The 21,957-nt window shown below is 36.8% G+C and overlaps 1 protein-coding gene across 4 annotated transcripts in view; it reads right to left on the bottom strand.

Annotated features, from left to right (window-relative positions):
• The window catches only part of VPS8 (VPS8 subunit of CORVET complex), a 299,498-nt gene that overhangs the window by 236,822 nt on the left and 40,719 nt on the right, over positions 1-21,957 (bottom strand). For all 4 annotated transcript variants that reach the window (XM_081234582.1, XM_081234581.1, XM_081234583.1 and 1 more), the window contains 8 exons: positions 21,320-21,444; positions 20,485-20,571; positions 18,011-18,078; positions 16,567-16,720; positions 16,405-16,464; positions 14,630-14,737; positions 9,465-9,545; positions 6,935-7,105 (listed from right to left, as the gene is read on the bottom strand). In XM_081234582.1, the coding sequence (XP_081090708.1) occupies positions 6,935-7,105; positions 9,465-9,545; positions 14,630-14,737; positions 16,405-16,464; positions 16,567-16,720; positions 18,011-18,078; positions 20,485-20,571; positions 21,320-21,444 (854 nt within the window). The remainder of the gene's footprint in view (positions 1-6,934; positions 7,106-9,464; positions 9,546-14,629; positions 14,738-16,404; positions 16,465-16,566; positions 16,721-18,010; positions 18,079-20,484; positions 20,572-21,319; positions 21,445-21,957) is intronic.

Below are 21,957 nucleotides of genomic sequence, written 5' to 3'. Positions count from 1 at the left end.
AGTGCAAAAAGTAATTCTCTGCTCATATACGGTCTCTTTATTTTTCAGAGTAATGCGTAAAGGGAAGAACATGCCAACTTCTAAATTTGAAGCAAAATTGTTGCAACCTGCCCACTACTGGATGACAGGTAGTCACTGCTTCTGGCAAAGAATAGGGCTACTTGAAATGGTACCTCCAAGTTCTTTGAAATAAATATCAACAAAAAACACAAGAGGAAACAGGAAGATAAAGCAGCACAGTATATGAAAGTCAGCACAGCCCAGCAAAATAGAAACGAAACCTACTGTCTGATAAATCTGGTTTGCAGATTTTGACTCTGTCACCCAATAGGTGACAGAGTTTAAACAAGTTTCAAACTTCTGACAATTACATTTTTCCATCTTTGAAAACCATGTCGTTTCTGGGAGGCTTAAATACATTAATATTTATAAATCTCCTAAAATATGTAAGTGGTCAATACTGATAACTAGTAAGTTTTCTTAACTTTTTATCATGAAAATTTAAAAATATATATAAAGCTAGAGAGAATAAAATAATGAACCCAATGTATCCAGTAACCAGCTTCATTAATTATCACTTCATCACTGATCTTGTTTCATCTATATTCCCACTGACTCCCCTATAACACAGTAAAAATTCTGAAGTAAATCTCAGATCTTGAACATCTCATATACAAAAATTCAGTATATGCACAATAAATAAATCCTTTCTAACGTAACCACACAATTTCATTGACAGGCTTTCAAAAATTAACAATCATTCCTCCATGTCAAATATCTAATCAGTGTTTGGATTTCAAATTGTCTCATAAATGTCAAATGTTATTGAGGTTTCTGTTCTTTGTTTTGTTTCTACATTCATTTGTTTAAATCAAGACCCAAATAAGGGCCACACACTGAAGCTGGCTGATGCATCTCTTAAGTCTCTTTTAATCTACAGAGTTTGCCTCTATCTCTCACGGTCCTTTATTTTCCTTGAAGTTTATTTGCTGAAGACGCTGTAACAGTTATTCCATAGAGTTTCCTACTAACTGGATTTTGCTAATGGCATCCCCATGGAATCTTTTAACATGTTCCTCTGCTTCTGTATTTCCTCTAGAAGATCAGAATCAGTGCTTTTTTTTGTTTGGTTGGTTTGGTTTTCTGGTAGTACCACTTTAAGTATGACGTTAGTGGTAGGATTTTTATAGATGCTCTTTATTATCAGGCTGAAGAAGTTCCCTTCTATTCCTAGTTTGCTAAGAATTTTATCAGGAATAGATATGGAATTTTGTGAAATGCTTTTCTACATCTTTTGAGATGGCATTATGACCTTTCTTTTACAATAAACTAAATCAGTGAATTACACTTTTTTTTTTAAATAAATTATTTATTTATTTATTTATTTTTGGCTGCACTGGGTCTCTGTTGCTGTGTGCGGGCTTTCTCTAGTTGTGGCGAACAGGGGCTACTCTTCATTGCAGTGTGCGGGCTTCTCATTGCGGTGGCTTCTCTCATTCTGGAGCACTGGCTCTAGGCGCACGGGCTTCAGTAGTTGTGGCACGTGGGCTCAGTAGTTGTGGCTTGCAAGCTCTAGAGCACAGGCTCAGTAGTTGTGGCACATGGGCTTAGCTGCTCTGTGGCACGTGGGATCTTCCTGGACCAGGGCTCAAAACCCGTGTCCCCTGCATTGGCAGGCAGATTCTTAACCACTGCGCCACCAGGGAAGTCCCTACATTGACTTTTTTTTTTTTTTTTTTTTGCAGTACGCGGGCCTCTCACTGTTGTGGCCTCTCCCGTTGCGGAGCACAGGCTCCGGACATGCAGGCTCAGCGGCCATGGCTCACGGGCCCAGCTGCTCCGCGGCATGTGGGATCTTCCCGGACTAGGGCACGAACCCGCGTCCCCTGCGTCAGCAGGCAGACTCTCAACCACTGCGCCACCAGGGAAGCCCCCTACATTGATTTTTAAATGTTAAACCAGCCTGGCATGACTTGGATAAACACCCTTTGACCATAATTACTCTTTTTATACATTGCTGGTTTCTATCTGCTACTGTTTTAAGGATTTTTGCTTCTCTGCTCATGAGGTCATTGGTCTATAGCATTCTTTATTGTAATGTCTTCGGTTTTATTTTCAGAGGTAAGCTGGTGTCATAAAAAGAATTACGTGCTCTCTTTTTCTCTATTTTTAAAAAGATTTTTGTGTAAAATTGATATTTTTTTCCTTGAATATAATAGACTTCACTAGTGAAGCTATCTGAGCCTGGACTTTCTTTTAGGAAATCAAGTTAATGTACAGCCACACAGAAGTACAACCACTTAGATTTTCACTTCTTGAGTCAGCTTTGGTAATTTGTGCCTTCCAAAGAATCTTCCCATTTCATCCAAAATTGTTTAATTTATTGGCATAAAGTTATTCATATTATCTTTTTAATATCTTTAGACTCCATAGCAACCGCATCTCTCTCATTCCTGATATCAGTAATTGTGTCTCCTCTTTCTCTGGATTAGTCTCACTGGAGGTTTATCAATTTTACTTATCTTTTAAAGAACAAAATTTATTTTCTTTGATTTTCTCTATTGTTTGTCCATTTCCTACTTAACTGATATATGTTCATCTTTATTATTTCTTCCTTTAATCTACTTCAACTTTATTTGCTCTTCTCTATTTCCTTAGATAGAACCCTAGATAATTGATTTGAGATCTTTTTTTCTCTAATGTATTTAACGTTATAAATTACCCTCAAACTTTTTTTTTTAATTTATTCATTTTATTTTTGGCTGCGTTGAGTCTTCGTTGCTGCGCGTGGGCTTTCTCTATTTGCGGCGAACAGGGGCTACTCTTCGTTGCAGTGCGTGGGCTTCTCATTGTAGTGGCTTCTCTTCTTGTGGAGCACAGGCTCTAGGTGCACGGGCTTCACTGGTTGCAGCACACAGGCTCTAGGGCGCACAGGCTTAGTTGCTCCACGGCATGTGGGATTTTCCCTGTCCGGGGATTGAACCCGTGTCCCCTGCATTGGCAGGAGGATTCTTAACCACTGCGCCACCAGGGAAGTCCCACACCCTCAAAATTAATTTAATTATAGACCACATTTTTTTTCTGAAATACAGCTGATTTACAATGTTGCGTTAGTTTCAAGTATACAGCAAAGTGATTCAGTTATACATATATATATTCTTTTTCAGATTCCTTTCCCTTATAGATTATTAAAAGATATTGAGTATAGTTCCCTGTGCTATACAGTAGGTCCTTGTTGGTTATCTATTTTACATATGGTAGTGTTTATATGTTAATCCCAAACTCCTAATTATCCCTCCCCCTCTTTCCCCTTTGGTAACCATAAGTTTATTTTGTATGTCTATGAGTCTGTCTGTTTTATAAATAAGTTCATTTGTATCATTTGTTTAGATTCCACATACAAGTGATATCATGATATTTGCCTTTCTCTGGTTTACTTCAGTCAGTATGATATATCTAGGTCCATCCACGTTGCTGCATTATTTCATTATTTCATTCCTTTTATGGCTGGGTAATATTCCATGTATATACCACATCTTCCTTATCCATTCATCTGTCGATGGACATTTAGGTTGCTTCCATGTCTTGGATATTATAAATAGTGCTTCTATGAACATTAGGGTGCATGTATCCTTTTGAATTATAGTTTTGTCCAAATATATGCCCAGGAGTGGGATCGCTGGATCATATGGTAATTCTATTTTTAGTTTTTTAAGGAACCTCCATCCTGTTCTCCACAGTAGCTGTGCCAATTTACATTCCCACAAACAGTGCAGGAAGGTTCCTTTTTCTTCACACCCTCTCCAGCATTTATTATTTGTAGAGGTTTTGATGGTGGCCATTCTGACTGGTGTGAGGTGATACCTCATTGTAGTTTTGATCTGCATTTCTCTAATAATTAGCAATGTTGAGCATCCTTTCATGTGCCTATTGGCCATCTGTATGTCTTCTTTGGAGAAATGTCTTTTTAGATCTTCTGCCCATTTTTTGATTGGATTGCTCGTTTTTTTGATATTGAGCAGTATGAGCTGTTTGAGACCACAGCTGTTTGATATGCTGTATTTTCACTTTCGTTTAGTTCAAAATATATTCTAATTTCCTTTGAGATTTCTTCTTTGACTCATGGGTTATTTATAAAAATGTTACTTAATTTCCAAATATTTGGGTTTTCTCCAGATTTACCCTGGTGATTCCTTCAACAATTTGTTGTAGTTTGTTTTATGGCCTAGCATATAATCTATTGGATGCTCCATGTGCACTTGAAAAAGTTTGTAATTTGCTTTTGTTGGGTGGAATATTCTATAAATGTCAGTTAAGTCAAGTTGGTCAATAATTTTGTTGTCTTCTATACCCTTGATGGTTTTGTCTACTAATTCTATTAATTACTGATAAAGGAGTTTTGAAATTTCCAAACTCTAATAGTGGACTTGTCTGTTTCTCCTTTTAGATCTGTTAGTTTTAGTTTCATATATTTTGAAGGTCTGTTATTAGGTGCTTAAACCTTTAAGACTGTTATGCCTTCTTGACAAATTAACACTTTTTTATCAATTTGAAATTTCTCTTTATCTCTGACAATATTCTCTACTCTGAAATCTACTTAATCTGATATTAAAATAGCCATTCTAATGATTAGTGTTTGCATGATATGTCTTTTTCCTTCCCCTTACTTTTAACTTGTCTGTGTCTGTGTATTTAATGTGAACTTTTTGTAGACAGCATATAGTTGGTTCTTGCTTTTTTTATCCAGTCTGACAATCCTTGCCTTTTAACTGAAATGTTTAGACTACTTCCATTTCCTATAATTATTGATATAGTTGGGTTTAGATTATCTTATTGTTTTCTTTTTTTTTTTTTTTTTTTTTTGCTGTACGCGGGCCTCTCACTGTTGTGGCCTCTCCCATTGCGGAGCACAGGCTCCGGACGCGCAGGCTCAGCGGCCACGGCTCAGGGGCCCAGCCGCTCCGCAGCATGTGGGATCTTCCCGAACCGGGGCACGAACCCGTGTCCCCTGCATTGGCAGGCGGACTTTCAATCACTGCGCCACCAGGGAAGCCCCTATCTTATTGTTTTCTACTTGTATTACCTGTTCTTTTTTTATGCTTTGTTGAATTTAATATTTTTTAACATTCCATTTTGTTGCTACCAGTGACTTATAAAGGTATACTTCTTTTTCAGTGACTGCTCTAGTGTTTACAATATGCAGCTTTAACTAATGTCAGTCTACATTTACATAATATTATACTATTTGATGTATAATGTTAACAACCTTACAATAATATACTTCCTTCCCCCCACTCCCTGCTGTTATGTACTATTTTCATCACACTATTACTTCTACATATCATAAACATTACTTTTGTTTTAAACAGTCAACTGCTTTTGTTAAATGACAATATTAAGGTATAATTTACATACCATAAAATTCATTCATTAAGTATACAATAATTTTTAGTAAATTTACAGTTGTTCGACCATCACCAAAATCCAGTTTTAGAATGTTTCCATCACTCCACAGAGATACCTTTTACCTATTTCCAGTCAACCCTCATTCCCTCTCCTGGTCCCAGTCCCACTAATCTACATCTGGCTCTATAAACCTGCCTTTTCTGGACATTTCATATAAATATAATCAAAGAGTATATGGTCTTTCCATATGGCTTCTTTCACTTAACACAGTATTTTTGAGGTTCATCCATGTTGTAGCATGTGTCAACAGTTCACCTTTTTTATTGAGGAATAGCATTCTATTACGCAGATATGCCACATTTTGTTTATCCATTTATCAGCTAGTGGACATTTTGACTGTTTTGACTTTTTAGCTATTAAGAATAATACTGCTATGAACATTTGTGTACAAGTGTTTATGTAGAGATATGTTTTCGTTTCACTTGAGTAGCTACCTAGGAGTAGAATCGCTCAGTCATATGGAATCTTTATGTTTAATATTTTGAGGAACTGCCAAAATGCTTTCCACAGTGGCTGCACCATAATCCACAAGCAAAGTACGAGAGTTCCAATATTTCTGCATCCTAATCAACATTTGTTATTGTCTGTCTTTTTGATTATAGCCATCCTAGTGGGCATGAAATGGTATCTCACTGTGATTTTGATTTGCATTTCCCTAATGATTAATGATGTTGAGCATCCTGTCATCTGCTTATTGGCAGATGACTGCAGACACTCATTATATATGACCTTCATTACTACTTTTTTCAAGAAATTAACCAGAGAAGACTCAAAAAGTCTAAATTTCCTGCTTAAAGATTACTGGCTTAGGAAACATGAGATCACAATTCAAAGTAATTTAACTGTAAACTACCTGTGTAAACTGCTAAAGGCCATTATTGTCACTGCTTAAAATATAGTAAAATTAATACTAAGATCATAACTTTTGTGTCTTCCTTCTCTACAGGCTCCTACATTTCATCTATTTCCTATTCCTCCAGAATCATCTTTCTTTCTCTCAAAGCTCTCTTTGCCTTTTAATGGCTACAGCCTCCATACCTGTTCCAGCCTTTACTAATCACCCAAATATTTCCAAAGCCTTATAGGCTACCTGTCTCTCTAGTCATTTATTCCTTAAATCTATCAGGCTTGCTGTCAACATAATAAACTTTCTAAAATACCTTGCTTTTACAATTTCTTTCTCATGAACTTTCAATTTCATTTCATTATTTCAGTATGAAAGTTAAAATTCTTTGGTATTAAATTAGTCACATTTCCAAGTAGAAGACAACAGGAATTATTGTTCTAATTCGCATTCCTGAATACTTACAAACACACTCACATCCACTTCAACCTAGTTGAAGTGGCTTTAAAAAAAAAAAAATCTCAAGACTTAAAGATAACTCCTCAGAATTCCTATTTCTAAAACAAAACAACAACAAAATACCAAGTTTATCAAAGCAATACTAAGATAATGCATTACCCTTACCAGTGCCTGGCTCACGTTTCCTCCAGTGGCTAGAGATTTGAAATGGCTGCTATTATAGACCAACTGAACTTCTGAGATCTCCACCGTTTCCAATTCCTCTTGAGTTTGCCGATCAATCACATGCAACTTCTCTACACTGTCCAAGAGCACAATCGTGCGTGAGTTTATCCACTGTAATTCAAGCACACAACAACACAAAAGTGAGGCCCATCCCACACCGTCATCCAGGGCAAAAAAGCTTGGCGACTCACTTAAATGACACTAACGACCTTATCCATTTAATTAATAACTTGATGACACCACAACTACAGCAAGAACTACTCAGTGACAACCCAGAGAACGACAGGTGCACAGCGTAGTATTGAGTTTTGATGGTGTTAAAATGACTCACAGTGTAAAAGATGGCTAACTAAGAGCTCTAATAGATATTATGGGATATACTGTTTTTTATCAATGTTTTTGAAAGGTACCTCGGCACAATGACTTAAGCAAAGTGACCAACTTTGCATTTCTAGTGTTTTTGACATTAATCAAACAAAAGGGCAAATGAAACCTCATAAACCTATCTGGTCAAAGAATGATTGTTACCATTTAAGTAATTCGTATTTAAAAATACAAGCTATTTAAAATATGTATTTCCTTCAAAATATACTTACAAATTATGGCAGAGTTCTTTGCTCTTTCTATTTCTCTATATATTCTGAATATTCTTTAATTAGTACTATTATAATATTAAAAGTAATAACAATAATAATGTTAAAATCTTCTGAAGGATACCATTTTGATAAATTTCTTGGGTTATATATAAGATTTCTTATTTTCAAAATATTTTTTTGAAAAATCTCAATGCCTTCCCAAGAAATAAATGAAGTCTTAAAATCTGCTCAATTAGAATTCTAAATTAGCCAGAACAAAGTACTTCCCCTGTACTTTCTCTCTCTGGTATTCATTTTGGTTTATTTATATGAACTCTTCCCATGTTATCAGAAATTATTTGCATAATATCATATCAAAGACAATCAAGTTGAAAATGGATCAATTTTATTTTAACTATGTTGAATATATACTTTAACACTGTGTGAACACAGGAAGGGTTTGGTTTTCCAAAAAAAACTGTCCCTCAGGAAACAGAGTTTGACACTCAAATCATTTACAAAGAGCTTTTGTAAGGTGCTCTCTTGATTACTTTACTTTGAGAAACAAAGTATCATTTAGGAAAGACACATTATTCAGCCCTGTATAAACTTAGTGCTAGTTTTTAGATGTTTTCAAAGGTCACCTGGTTAAAAGAGAAAGAATAACAAAAACGTTAGCAGGATTAGCAATTATTCTTGGGATTAGATCCTCACAATTTTAAGCATTGACACATTGTAAACAAGCCTTTTAAAGGTAATTTACAAAGCAATGCAGTTAGGGGTCACATCATGAATAAGCCACAGGGCAAATGAAAAACACCAACTGTCCTACTATTAGGAGAATGGCTATGTGTGGTTGGGAAAATTTTTTCCAGGGACAGAATCATATGCAGATTTTTAAAGTGCTGCATCTCAAACATCTTAAATGGAAGCAATGATGATGAACTCTAGAAAACTGTTAGATGATTTTCAACAAGGGGTTCTGGTGATGACAAAAACACTGATGTCTTATATGCATGAGAAGAGGTTGAACAAAATTATTTCATGAAATGTGTATGAAGAAAAGTATTATTTCTAAATCAAGTCTGTATATGAGATTGAAAGGCAATGTGCAAATAAATTAATAAATCATCTATTATAAAAATTGATGCAAAAAGAAATAATCTTTTTTAAACCAAAAGTTGCACAGGACTGAGATGCATAGTAGAGAGAGAACTCTGAAAAGTTTTTAGCCACAGATAAAGAATAGCTCCTGAACTCCTGAACCAATTAGGACATACTCATAAGTACAAAAATGTGTTAACAAAGAAAGCCTGGCAATGATCCTGAAGAAATGATTCTGATCTCCCCTTTGAGCTAATCAGGATATTAAAGAAAACTTTTGCTGATCCTGCCAGTGTTCAGCAGGACATAAGGCTAAAAGGCAATAAAAATAATGTGGCATCACACCAGCCTCAGACTTTATTCAGTACAAGCAGGATTTAACTTTTTTTAAAAATTTATTTATTTTTGGCTGCGTTGGGTCTTCGTTGCTGCATGCGGGCTTTCTCTAGTTGCAGCGAGTGGGGGCTACTCTTTATTGCGGTGCGCAGGTTTCTCATTGCAGTGGCTTCTCTTGTTGCGGAGCACAGGCTCAGCAATTGTGGCGCAGGGGCTTAGTCACTCTGCGGCATGTGGGATCTTCCTGGACCAGAGCTCGAACCCGTGTCCCCTGCATTGGCAGGCGGATTCTTAACTACTGCACCACAGGGAAGCCCAGGACTTCACTTCTGTCCACATTTTATATAATCCTAAAGGTCATGATTTATGGCAGAAATCCTGGTAGCCTTAATACAACACGGAGTCAAAACAATTACATAAAATGAACAGGGATATTTCATTTCAATAATACTCACAGTAAAGTTGATGAGGTCATAGTATAGGTGAAGATGCTTTTGCTTAGTAACATGTATTGCTCCAGATTCGTCTCTCTTAACCTGATGACGAAATAAAAACAACCTAAATATCAGCTATTGTTTGAGAGACGTTTTAAAGTCTCACCTAGTCAATCCACCTAGAAAATGATTTCCATTCAGAATATGGATAAAACAAAAATATTGATAATTAAAGAAACTACACAAATGAAAAAAATCATTCACATCATGATTTGTACCAAAATCCATAGTACATCTTGTCAGTGGTCTAGTTGTCAGTTTAGGCATACCTTGTTTTATTGCACTTCACTTTATTGTGCTTCCAGATATTGTGTGTTTTACAAACTGAAGGTTTGTGGCAACCCTGTGTCAATCAATCTATCAGCGCCACTTTTCCAACAACATTTGCTCACTTCATGTCTCTGTGTCACATTTTGGTAATTCTTGCAATACTTCAAACTTTTTCATTATTATTGTATTGTTATAGTAATCTGTGATCAGTGATCTTTGATGTTAATATTGTAACTGTTCTGGCATTTTTTAGCAATAAAGTATTTTTAATTTAAGGTATGTACATTGTTTATTTTAGAGATAATGCTATTGCACACTTAAAAGACTACAGTATAGTGTAAACATAACTTTTATATGCGCTTGGAAACCAAACAACTTATGTGACTCACTTTATTGCGATATTTGCTTTATTGCAGTGGTCTGAAACTGAACCCACAATATCCCTGGGGTATGTCTGTACAGGCAAATGCTGTATGTAATATTCACTCTGTCATAATTCAGAAAAACCTAACTGCATCACGTCAATGACTATTTAGCCAGAGTTAAAGCATAAAATGGGATTGGTGGCATAATGTAAAAAAGTAAAACAAAAGTTCATTAAAAGAAAAAAAACTGCTGCAGTGAGAAAACTAGACTTCTCTGGGTGAAGTATGATACTATTATAGCTCAAACAGCCCAAAATCTCCCAAAAGAAACTCAAGTGTCAATATTTTACTTATATATGCATATATATACTCTCTATATCTTCAATCGTCCTTATAATTTGCTCTCTCCACTTAAGCTCCAAGGTAACAGAGCACTGAAGAAGAAGAACACACCACAATGACCTGCCTGAAATTCGTGACGTTTAATTCAACCTGGGTTTTCTTGCATACTCTCCACAGTAGTCTTCCAGATGTCTTCCTTTCCCTTTAAGTCACAATTCCTCTTTGCCTTCTAGTCCCAACACTTGTAGTGTTGACCTCACCAGATATCTTAACAAACAACTGAGACCATTTAATGTGAGCCCTTTGTGTACTCCCATCTTCACTTCCTAAGTCACCTCCCCTGTAAGAAAGAATGCTCTGGTAAAAAGGAGCGTAAGATCTACAGCTATGTGTTTAAGTGTAAGTTCCACTATTACAGCTGAGTCACCAAGGGTAAATCATTTATTCTTTCAGTTTCCTCATTTGTAAAATGAAAATAAGACAGCACCAAACTGTTCCATATCTTGCATATGTTGAAAGTGTTTCGTAAACAAAAAGGTCAATGCCAACATTAACTATTCTAAGATTGGCTAAAGTCCTTGCTAAAGAAAATCACTTCACCTGTATATACCCTAAATCCTACTCCCTCCATTGCTGTTTAATACTACCCCTCCCCTGCTAACATACTCAGTCACTCCTTTCAAAAGACCTTTTCCCTCTTGCTATCAAACAGGTTTCTGACTTTTCCATCTTCAAAAAACAAAAGCAAAACACCTTCCCTTCATTTACTTCTTCCAGAAAGTTAACCATTCTTTTTCCTCTTGTAACCAAATGCTGTACTATGATTGTGTGAGTCTGTTCTTCTAGATACCCATTTCTTTAACAAGGCTCTATAATCTAGCTTCCACCTCAATTTCACTGATAATTAGTCCTCTGAAAAGTTTCTAAAGAACTACCTCTTGCATATCTGGTGGCCTTATCTTCAGTCTTCTTCCTTGATCTCTCTTTGGCACTGGTATTATCCTGGAATTGATAATGTCCTGAAGCCTCTCCTTCTTCATCTTCTGTGATGCCATACTGGTCTATTTCCCCTCCTACCTCTAGATGCCTTAATAGGATCCTCCTTTCCTACTGTCTTTTCTTTTTCCTTTCCCTTACATGAGTGTCCACCAAGGTTATGTATGCTTTCGCTTTTGATTTTCACAGCTTCAACTACCTTCTCTATTCTGGAATTCTCATTTTCACCCCAGACCTGGACTGCCTATCCTCCCAGAGGATATTCCCCAATACAACACTTGAGAGTCTCACCTTCACTTCCAACCCAACACATTCAATTCTTCCCTGACCCTAACTCACTGAATATTTCATGCTTCTAAAATGCAAAGCCAGAAATGCAATGTTTTGTTTATGTCCTTCGGTCCCCAGATCCACTAAGATGAGAAGCTTTGTCTTTCCTTCAAAATGCCATCCCTAACTCTCGCTGCAACCAACCATCCTTGTCTAAAGACCTCACACTTGCTTTATTACAAGAGCAAAACCTTTCCTTTCCCTCCAACCTCCTATAATCTGTTCTTTTTGCTATTTCTGCAGTGATCTTCTTAAAACGTCACTTTAATCACATCACTTTAATTACCTAATAACCTGTGATGGCTCCCCATTACCAATCTAGGTCAATTATTATATAATCTAGATCAGAGGTTGGCAAACTTTTTCTGTGAAAGGCCATACAGTAAGTATTTTAGGTTCTACAGAGCATACAGTCTCTGTCACGACTACTCAACTCTGCCACAGTAGTGCAAAAGCAGCCATAAATAATACATAACTGAATGGGCATGACTGTGTTCAATAAAACCTTACAAAAACAAGCAGCCAGCCAGATCTGGCCCATAGGCCATAGTCTGCCAACCCCTAATCAAGATCCATGCCGTATGTTCAACTTTATTCTCAACAATAAGTTTCTCCCTGTCATTAACTCTATAAATATTTATTAGGGACTTTCTACATAGAAGCACTGTCCTAGTGGCTGGAATAGAGCAGTAGAGTTGGTTTTAGATTTACAGAGCTTTCAGTCTAGTGAGGAAAAAAAATATTAGATAAGTAATTTTAAAAATGCTGAATGTTGTCAAAAAAGGTCTTATCGGTGTCTATGAAGCGCGAAATGCTAACTGAGGTCAGGAGGTCAGGAAAGGCAATGCTAATCATGAGCCAGTATAATATGGAAGAGAGCACACAGCTTTCCTGGCAGAGGTGCTGGCATATGTAAAGACACTAAGGCCAAAGACATGGAAGCAACCTAAATGTCCGTTGACAAAGGAATGGATAAAGAAAATGTGGTGTATAAATATATATGTATACACACACACATACACACACATACACACACATATACATAAAACAGAATACTATTCAGCCACAAAAAAGAATGAAATAATGCTATTTGCAGCAACATGGATGGACCTAGAGATTATCGTACTAAGTGAAGTAAGTCAGAGAAAGACAAATACCATATGATATTGCTTATATGTGGAATCTAAAAAAATGATACAAATAAACTTATTTTCAAAACAGAAACTCACAGACATAGAAAACAAACTTATGGTTACCAAAGGGGAAAGGAGGGGGAGGGATAAATTAGGAGTTTGGGATTAGCAGCTACAAACTACTCTATGTAAAATAAACAAGGTCCTACCGCACAGCACAGGGAATTATATTCAGTATCTCATAATAATCTATAATGGAAAATAATCTGAAAAAGAATATGTGTGTGTGTGTGTGTGTATATATATATATATATATGAAAACCGAATCACTTTGCTGTACACCAAAAACTAACTCAACACTGTCAATCAATTATACTTCAATTAAAGAAAAAAAAAAAAGACACTGAGGCCAAAGACTAGTCAGGAAGCTACTCCAGAGCCTAGGCTAGAAATGTCAGTGGGAAGCAGCAATGGGGGAGACAAAGAGGAAGTATACTCAGAGTCAATAGATGTGTGATAGAGTAGAAATAAAGGGAGAAGTGTAACTGAAAGGCAACTCCTGGATTTCTGGCTGGAGAAACTAGGTGGATAGTGGTGTACTTGCTTCACTGAGCTAGAAAACCCAAGAAGAGATTCCACAGGCACATTCTTACCTCTATAACTTCAGTTCATCTTATTTTCCCCAATATGCATATCCACCCCTCCTATAGTATTTGCCTTTTTTTGTTTTTTGTTTTATCAATTCATTTATTTATTTATTTTTGGCTGTGTTGGGTCTTCATTGCTGTGCACAGGCTTCCTCTAGTTGTGGCGAGCTGGGGCTACTCTTCACTGCAGTGCGCGAGCTTCTCATTGCGGTGGCTTGTCTTTGTTGTGGAGCACAGGCTCTAGGCACACAGGCTTCAGTAGTTGTAGCATGCAGCCTCAGTAGTTGTGGCTTGTGGGCTCTAGAGCAAAGACTCAGTAGTTGTGGCGCAGGGGCTTAGCTGCTCTGCGGCATGTGGGATCTTCCTGGACCAGGGCTCAAACCCGTGTCCTGTGAATTGGCAGGTGGATTCTTAACCACTGGGCCACCAGGGAAGTCCCTAGTATCTGCCTTACATCCTTCATAAAGTCTTCCACAGCCTCTTTAGTCTGTACAAATCTCTTCATACTCTGAACTTGTATCAATTTTTAAATTCTCATCACATACTTAAATCCTTAAACTGTTCTCATTAGTAGTAATGAACATACTGGTTTTGCCTTTCAAAACATATTTTAACCTATGTGAAAGAAGGAGTTAATTTTTATACTTCTTTCAATCGCCTCGTGTCCATTACAGTGTAGATAACATAGTATGTGCTCAATGATAACTTGCTGTCTAATAAATACACTATATGTAGATAGGTAAGCCATTAATACAGACCTATGTACACTTACATATTTATACATACACATAAACCATCAATTATTTATTAGTCAAAGGAGATGGAACTGAGAAATATACCATGAAGAGGCATGGAGCTGAGGGTGATCATCTGTTTTCCATGTTAACCATTAAAGCCTCGAATAAACATTAAATAGGTCACTCCCTCTCCAAAGAATTATGATAGCATATTTCTTTGACACAATATTAAACTACTGGTGAATCGAAAAAATAATCTTATGATAAAGGACTTTACCACAGATCTAGCATCATATTAGGACTTACCAGTAGAAAATGAACAACATCTCCTCTGCAGAAGGCAAGCATGGGATTCACATAATTATGCACTGCCACAAAGTACCAGGCCAGCAATGGAACACTGGAAGGATCCATCTAAGTGAGGAGAAGGGAAAAAAAAAGTCATCATTGTTAACACACAGAAAAACAAAGGGAAAACTCTGGTTTACAACAGCATCTGACTGGTGTTCCTTGATAAAACTTCTCCTAATTTCTCATTAAAATTCCTAAAGGAGGGACTTCCCCTGTGGCACAGTGGTTAAGAAGCCGCCTGCCAATGCAGGGGACACGGGTTCAAGCCCTGGTCCGGGAAGATCCCACATGCCGCAGAGCAACTAAACCCGTGAGCCACAACTATGGAGCCTGTGCTCTAGAGCCCGCGAGCCACAACTACTGAAGCCCATGCGCCACAACTACTGAAGTCCGCGTGTCTATAGAGCCCATGCTCCGCAACAAGAGAAGCCACCGCAATGAGAAGCATGCGCACCACAATGAAGGGTAGCCCCGGCTCACCGCAACTAGAGAAAAGCCGGCACGCAGCAACAAAGACCCAATGCAGCCAATCAATCAATCAATCAATCAATCAATTCCAAAGGAGCAGGGACTGACTGGGAAGTGTCATGAGGGAACTTTCTGTGTGGATGGTAATGTTCCACATCTTGACAGAGGTTTGGATTACAAAAGTACACACATCTTGTCAAAGTTCAGCAAATGTACACTCAAGATCTGTACATCTGTTGTATGTAAATTGTTACACCAAAGGAAAAACTTCAATAAATACTGAACTGTACTTAATTATATGCATGTTGAATATTTAGGAAAAGAGTACTAATTTCTGTAATTTACTTGGAAATACATTTAAAAAAACATAATTTGATGGGTGCATAGAGATAAACAGGTATATAATAAAATACAATAAAATGCTAATGGTAGAGTTTTACAATGGTAAGTATATAGATGTTCAGTGTAAAATTCTTTCAACTTCTCTACTTGTTTGAAAATGTTCATAATAAAATGTTGGAAAAAACACCAATAAAAACATACAAAAAGATGTAAACACATACTACCATGATAAATCTCAATTAGCCAATGAAGCTCACCTAAGAACTGTTAATGGCAATATAAGCCAGCTTTGCCAGCTGAAAGGGCAGACCTGCTTCCCCTGGGGTCCAAAGATACACCGAGTACCAACAAGAAAACAGAAGAGTGAGCTCCCTCATTACAGCGGCTACTTTCTGAACTAGTCTTCGTTCTGCACCATCATTCTCCATCCCATCCCATCCCATCAATGCCTCTCCTCATATACACACTAGAAGAAAACAACTCTTTGAAAACAACCAATCAGGAAAAAGAAAAGGGAAATTGAGGTGTGCATAATACATTCTGAGAAGTATCATCCTCCAAAGTAAAATATCAGAGGCAGAAGAAGCCAAGCAAAGAGTATGCAACAGCAATTCATGCTGGGTGTTACGGTGGGGTGTTCTCTATCAGTAGTTCATTATCAAAGCAGCAGCTGTTCATGAGTGAAAAACTTAACAGAATAAAGGTAGAAAAGTACAGATCTTGTGATCCCCAGGTTACTGCTATAGTCACCAGCTTATGCTGCTTTGGTCACATCAAGGTAATTAGACAGTGACCTTTGCAGCACTGATTTCCATTCTACCTAGTTTTCTGACAACCTCACAGAATGTGCCACTTCCAAGTCATTTTCCCCAACCTCCTGACATGGTCTTTTTACCAATAAGATGGAGAGGCTTACTTACCCGTCCATAAGGAAAAGTCATCCACACTTTCAAGGAGGGCTTCAATCCAATGACCAGTATCTTTAGGGGAAAAAATACATTTTAATATTTATCCTGCAATTTTCAAATTTTTGGTATTCAAAGCCTCTAAAGTTATGAGCTTCATCTTCTAAATACACCTACCTTTGTTAAGGATGCCATGGCCAATAAGGAAAACTGTGTGATGGGATGATCTTTCAACTCGGGCTTAGAATGGAGAGGCTCAATACAGCAAACTTCACCCTTGGAACCACTGAACAGGCATCTAGATTCACATGTTCTCACTCCCATCACTCTCCTGAAAATGTAACCAAAAAATGCCAGATCAACTTAGCAATGCTCCAAGGCGCTATAGCCCTAACGTGGCCTACTAAAAAACCCTCCTAACAATCCAACAATTGTTACTCCTGCCCCCAACAATCCTAACTCCACATGACATCAGCATGTCATTTTTAATGTGTGAGTCAGATTTATCACCCTTCTTCTAAAAAGTCTCCAGTGGCTTGCCACTGTACATAAAATAAAATCCATTCTTCACCATGTTTAAAAGGTCCTATATGATATGGCTCCTGCCTTCACTCCTCTCCCACTACTGTTGCTCCTGACAAACACATGCTCCAGCCACACGTGCTTTCTCTCCACTGCTCCAGCATGCCACGCTGTGCCCACCTCAAAGGCTCTGTGCTTGAACATCCCTCTGCTTGGAACAATTCTTCTAGATCTTTCCACTTGTTGACCAGATTGTCATTCAGGTCTTTGCTCAAATGTCACCTTCGGAGAGAAGCCTTCCTAAATTATACTCAAATGCACTCCAGCACACTGACCTGTTTTATTTTTTTCACAGTACTCATAACTATTTACAGTTATTTCATTTATGCATTGGTTTATTGTGTCTCCCTACCCCCGACCCAACTAGAATGTAAGTGCTATTGGAGTAGCAACCTTGTCTCGCTCATAGCTGTTAACTCTGGTGTCTAGAACAATGCCTACACATAGGAGGTGCTCAATAAACATTAGCTGAATAAATCAATAGTATTTTTTAAGCAATTACTTTGGGCTCGACATTGTTAGAAGGTATGAGAAATACAAGAAACATAGTCCTTACTTTGAAGAACTTATGGAAATATAATACACATTGAATTTTTTGTTCTTTTTTTAAACTCAGATTTGTAAATGTCCTTCCATGTATTTAAATAGTCTTTCCTCTTATTTAAAGAGTAAACAGGGCAATGCCAAGGCAATAAAAACCTTTCTACACCTGGCCATTATGGTTATAATCAACTGGGCCTGGGGCCTAAACAGAAATTAGTGAGATACTCCAGAATAATGGTTCCCAAGATTGACAAAGCTTATGAATACTCTGGGGAGTAGGAGTCTAGAATCCCATCTCGGACCTACTGCAATAGAATTTGGGGGGGCCCGGCCTGGTGCTCTGTATGTTCTATAAGCCCCCCCAGGTTACGTGTAATACACAGCCACAACCTATTTCCAATCACATGGGTTTTCCAGACCTCTTCATATTCAACTTCAAGTCATTAAACTGGAGCTAATCTTTTCATTTGTCTACAAATGTCCATTAGTCTCTTACTTAAATGTCAATTCAAAAACAGAGCCTCCGCTGTCGTTGCAAACTGCAAGAGTTGGATCATCTGTAAACTAAACAGAGAAGGAATTTATTTTCTTATACATTTTCAGACAACTATTCAAGTATTAAAAAGGTAAGGGAAAAAATTATAAAATTTTAAAAATCTAAGACAAACACATTTAATAGCATTTGAAATCACCTAAACTATATCTACATCAGTACTCTAAACATACAAATTTACCCATATTTGGAATAAAAATGGCTCAATATCTTTAAAAAAATGAGGCTTTAAAAAAAGCAAAAACCACGTTTCATCAGGATAAAAGAAAAATACACACTATGACTCATAAAAGCCCTAAAGTTCTCTACTTAGGTTCTTACATTAATTTTTTCTAACTTGCTATTAAGCTAAATAGGATTCTTTGGATACATTTGCAGTTGCCTAGCTTTCAAGTATAAAGACACAGTGAAAGATATTTGGTATCTTTGGGAAATAAACTTATTGGAATATGTTTTCCAATAACTGAAGAGTTAATCCACCACATGTAAAACAGTTTAACTTTTTATGTAACTCTTCCTAAAACGTGCTGCCCCCTCAATCTTCTTCGACAGAGTATACCTTCAGTTATTATTATCTACCCTGGAAAACTCAAATAATAAATAATGTTCACAATGACAGATGGTCCTAAGGGCTTTTGGTAGATATGAGTGTTGTAAGATACAAAGTTGAATAACTTAATTTGTATCACTTACAGTGACTAGTCTCCCTAACCCCAGAGGTTTGTAAAACCATCCTAAATCTCATGCCTTTGTGCTCTTCAGGGATGGTTGAGGTACAGGAGGCTACTATGAAATTATTCTTCCTCAACCCCACACACGGGTAAAGAAGTCCTACACCTTTGTTCTCAAGGCCTAGCTGAGTAGTTGCCAAAGTGGAGTGTAGGGAAAATAATAGCACTCATGATTTTATTTATTAATTTTCTACTTCTTGTGTATGTGTTTTATAATGTACTTAAATATAGTACACTAGTATATTTAAATAATTTTAAAATAAATACACACACATACACACACACACACACACACACACACACACATATGTATATATAAATGAATTAAAGCCCAAACTGTTATTGATGGGATGTGTAGGGTTAAGTCTGGAGAACAATGAGTAAGAGGTTTGAAGCGCAAGTAGCCGTTGTCAATGGAAGACCTCAGAAGTAAACTCAGTGTCTGCACTTATCACCATTCCCAAGAAACACAACGTCCACTACTAGTCTGCTTTTAACGTCAGCTGCCTTCTTCTGCCTTTATCTCTTCTGCCTTTTTCTCTCTGCCTTTATCTCTTCTGTTTCCTATTGCTTCTCCCAAAGATTTTGCATTTTTCTGCAAATGGACTGGACTTTTATAAACAACCAACCAAACATTTATTGAGCACTATTTATTGTAATGTGCCACTACATGTAACACACAAAAATTAAAGAGAAATAGATACTGGTTTCAAAGATCTCAATCTATTAAAGGAGATAAGACATAACACAAACAACTACAACATATTAGAGGTTGGCTCATGCCATATGAAGAGAGGTCAAGATAAACTGCCATGATGTTCAGAAAGAGGAGAAATTCTCTCTACTTTTACTTGTCTTGGTTGTTTTCATTGTAACTAAATGCTTCAATGCTGCTTTGTCACAAAAGACTTTTATGTAACTAACCGAGATGCAGACACATAGACTCCAGATGCTACCAGACTTTAAAAAGAATGTGTATGGATAAGAGAGGTCTGCACAGCTAAGTAACCAAATGTGTACATGGTTAAAATCCAGAAGATCTGATTTTAGACTTCCTTAGTTATAGTCCTGTACATTTTATACTTCTGAACATGGTCTTGACAGCATACAAAAACCAAGGTTCGCATTGCATTTATAAATGAAATCTGTTACCTAAGTTGGTTTATTATTTTCAGGCATGTAAGGAGAAAGCCAAGATTCAAATCTTGATGCTTTTCCTTTGGAGGCCTGAAAGAAAATAAACCAACAGATTTGTTTCTAAACATAATGCAAAGCTTGGTTCTTTCACAATTGGTGCCTTGAACTTCAGGTAATTCCCAACAAAGTGTGACAGAGCACCCCGCCTCAGCAATAAAATCCTGGCGGACCAAACAAAGTAAAAAGACCTTTTACAATCTGCACGTGGGTTTTCAGTAGGGTACTGCCTGTCTTTGCTGTCAGCCTTTCGTCCAGGATCACATCAATTTACTCTCTTTCCTGCTATATCTACTAGACTTCAATACAACTTACAGCTGAATGTTACCATGCCAGCCCATCTCTGGTTTTAACTTGGGAAAACATCTTGTTGGGCCAGTCTAATAAAAGACAGTTCACTTTCAAGGATTCTGTTTATAAAGAAATCTACTTAAAAATGGACACAAAGGCATAATAATAAAGATTATTAGAAAAAGAAAGTAAGGACTTTACCTTAATATGCAATATTGCTGTTCCTGGAGGATGAGCATCTGTTATTGATCTTAGAAGTTTTCCACTGGCCAAATCCCACATAGTGATCTATAAGACAACTAAATGCTTTAAAAACAAATTTATTGCTCTTTTTTGGACTTAAGTATCCTGGCTTTTGGCTGAAATAATCTATTCCTGGTCTATAAACATTGCAGACAAAGAACTATAAAGTTAAAACATAACTAAAGGTTGCAGATCCACTAAAGTATGGGGCCTTTATTTCATCTTCATCCTCCCCTCATCCTGCCCAACCTACTTTTCCCTTCAGATTTTAAATCTTGTTGTTTTACTGAGAGGTAAAAGAAATTTCTTTAATGAGTCAATCTCTTTAGCACTGGTAAAAATTATAGAAAGGCTTACTGCCAAACCAATTAATATGTCAGAAGAAGAGAAGAAACAAAACTTACTGCCAGTTTCAGAAGAAAAAGAAATACCAAAATAGTTATCTAGGAACACAGTAATAAGAATACACAAAGCAGAATGTAGTGTACTTAAAAATCAACGACAATTATCCTCACTACAGTAAGAAAGTAAATTTTGTATAACAGCCTGGTTGGTTTACAAAACCTATGTACTTATATGGACATATGAATTAAGATATTAAAAATCACAGGCTCTGGCTCAGTCAATAATATTTAAAAATTTGGACAAAAGTCAGACTAAGCAAACTCAGCTTAGCTCTACAGACATGTCACTTTATAACACGTTTTAGTCTTTGAGAGACTGATCTAGAGATAGTACTTTTTTAAAAATTGATTTTACATTGTCTTATGGGTAAAATAAAGTTCCTATTTACCTGTCCTTTAGCAAAGCCACAGAGAAGTCGTGAGCAGTCATTGTTGATACTGAGGGCAGAGATGGCTCCATATTGACCTCCAACACTAGTGCTACCCAGACAGAGTCGCAAAGCTTGATTCTGATCTAAAGAAAGCAATTGATAAAATCAAGTGAAAGAAATGAAGGTGTGAATAAACATATACTTAGTATAGGCTTGTTTTCAAACACTTTGAGGTAGCAAGTATCAAAAGAATCAAACAATGAAGTTACATTCATCTTAAAATATATTTATTGAGCATCTACTAGACACTGGGCATTGAATTAGACACTAAGAAAGCAGAAAAAAACAATAACTACAAGGAAGCATAATACAAAACTTGCTAATAAGTTAAAAAAATTCTTCGAAAGCTCTTTGAACAAACTAACTTTCATTCTAGAATTGTATTTCTTGCTATTTTTAGGATGCAAGGTTACATGAAATACCATCTTGTAAAGTAGGTTTAAAACTTCAAAAATCAAAATTTATTAATTTAGAGTTGGCTGAAATTTACATTATATTATCCACGAAGAAAAGGTTTACCAGGCACATGAACAATATAAATAAAATCACAGGGTATGTTTAAACTGCTTAAGAAAATTCTTTTCAAGCATCAACAT

The sequence above is a fragment of the Mesoplodon bidens genome (genome assembly GCF_964165515.1).
Source record: "Mesoplodon bidens genome assembly, chromosome: 5".
Classification (NCBI taxonomy): Eukaryota; Metazoa; Chordata; class Mammalia; order Artiodactyla; family Ziphiidae; genus Mesoplodon; species Mesoplodon bidens.
Note: the sequence above shows the minus strand (reverse complement) of the source record. Positions and strands in the feature narration are given on the sequence as shown.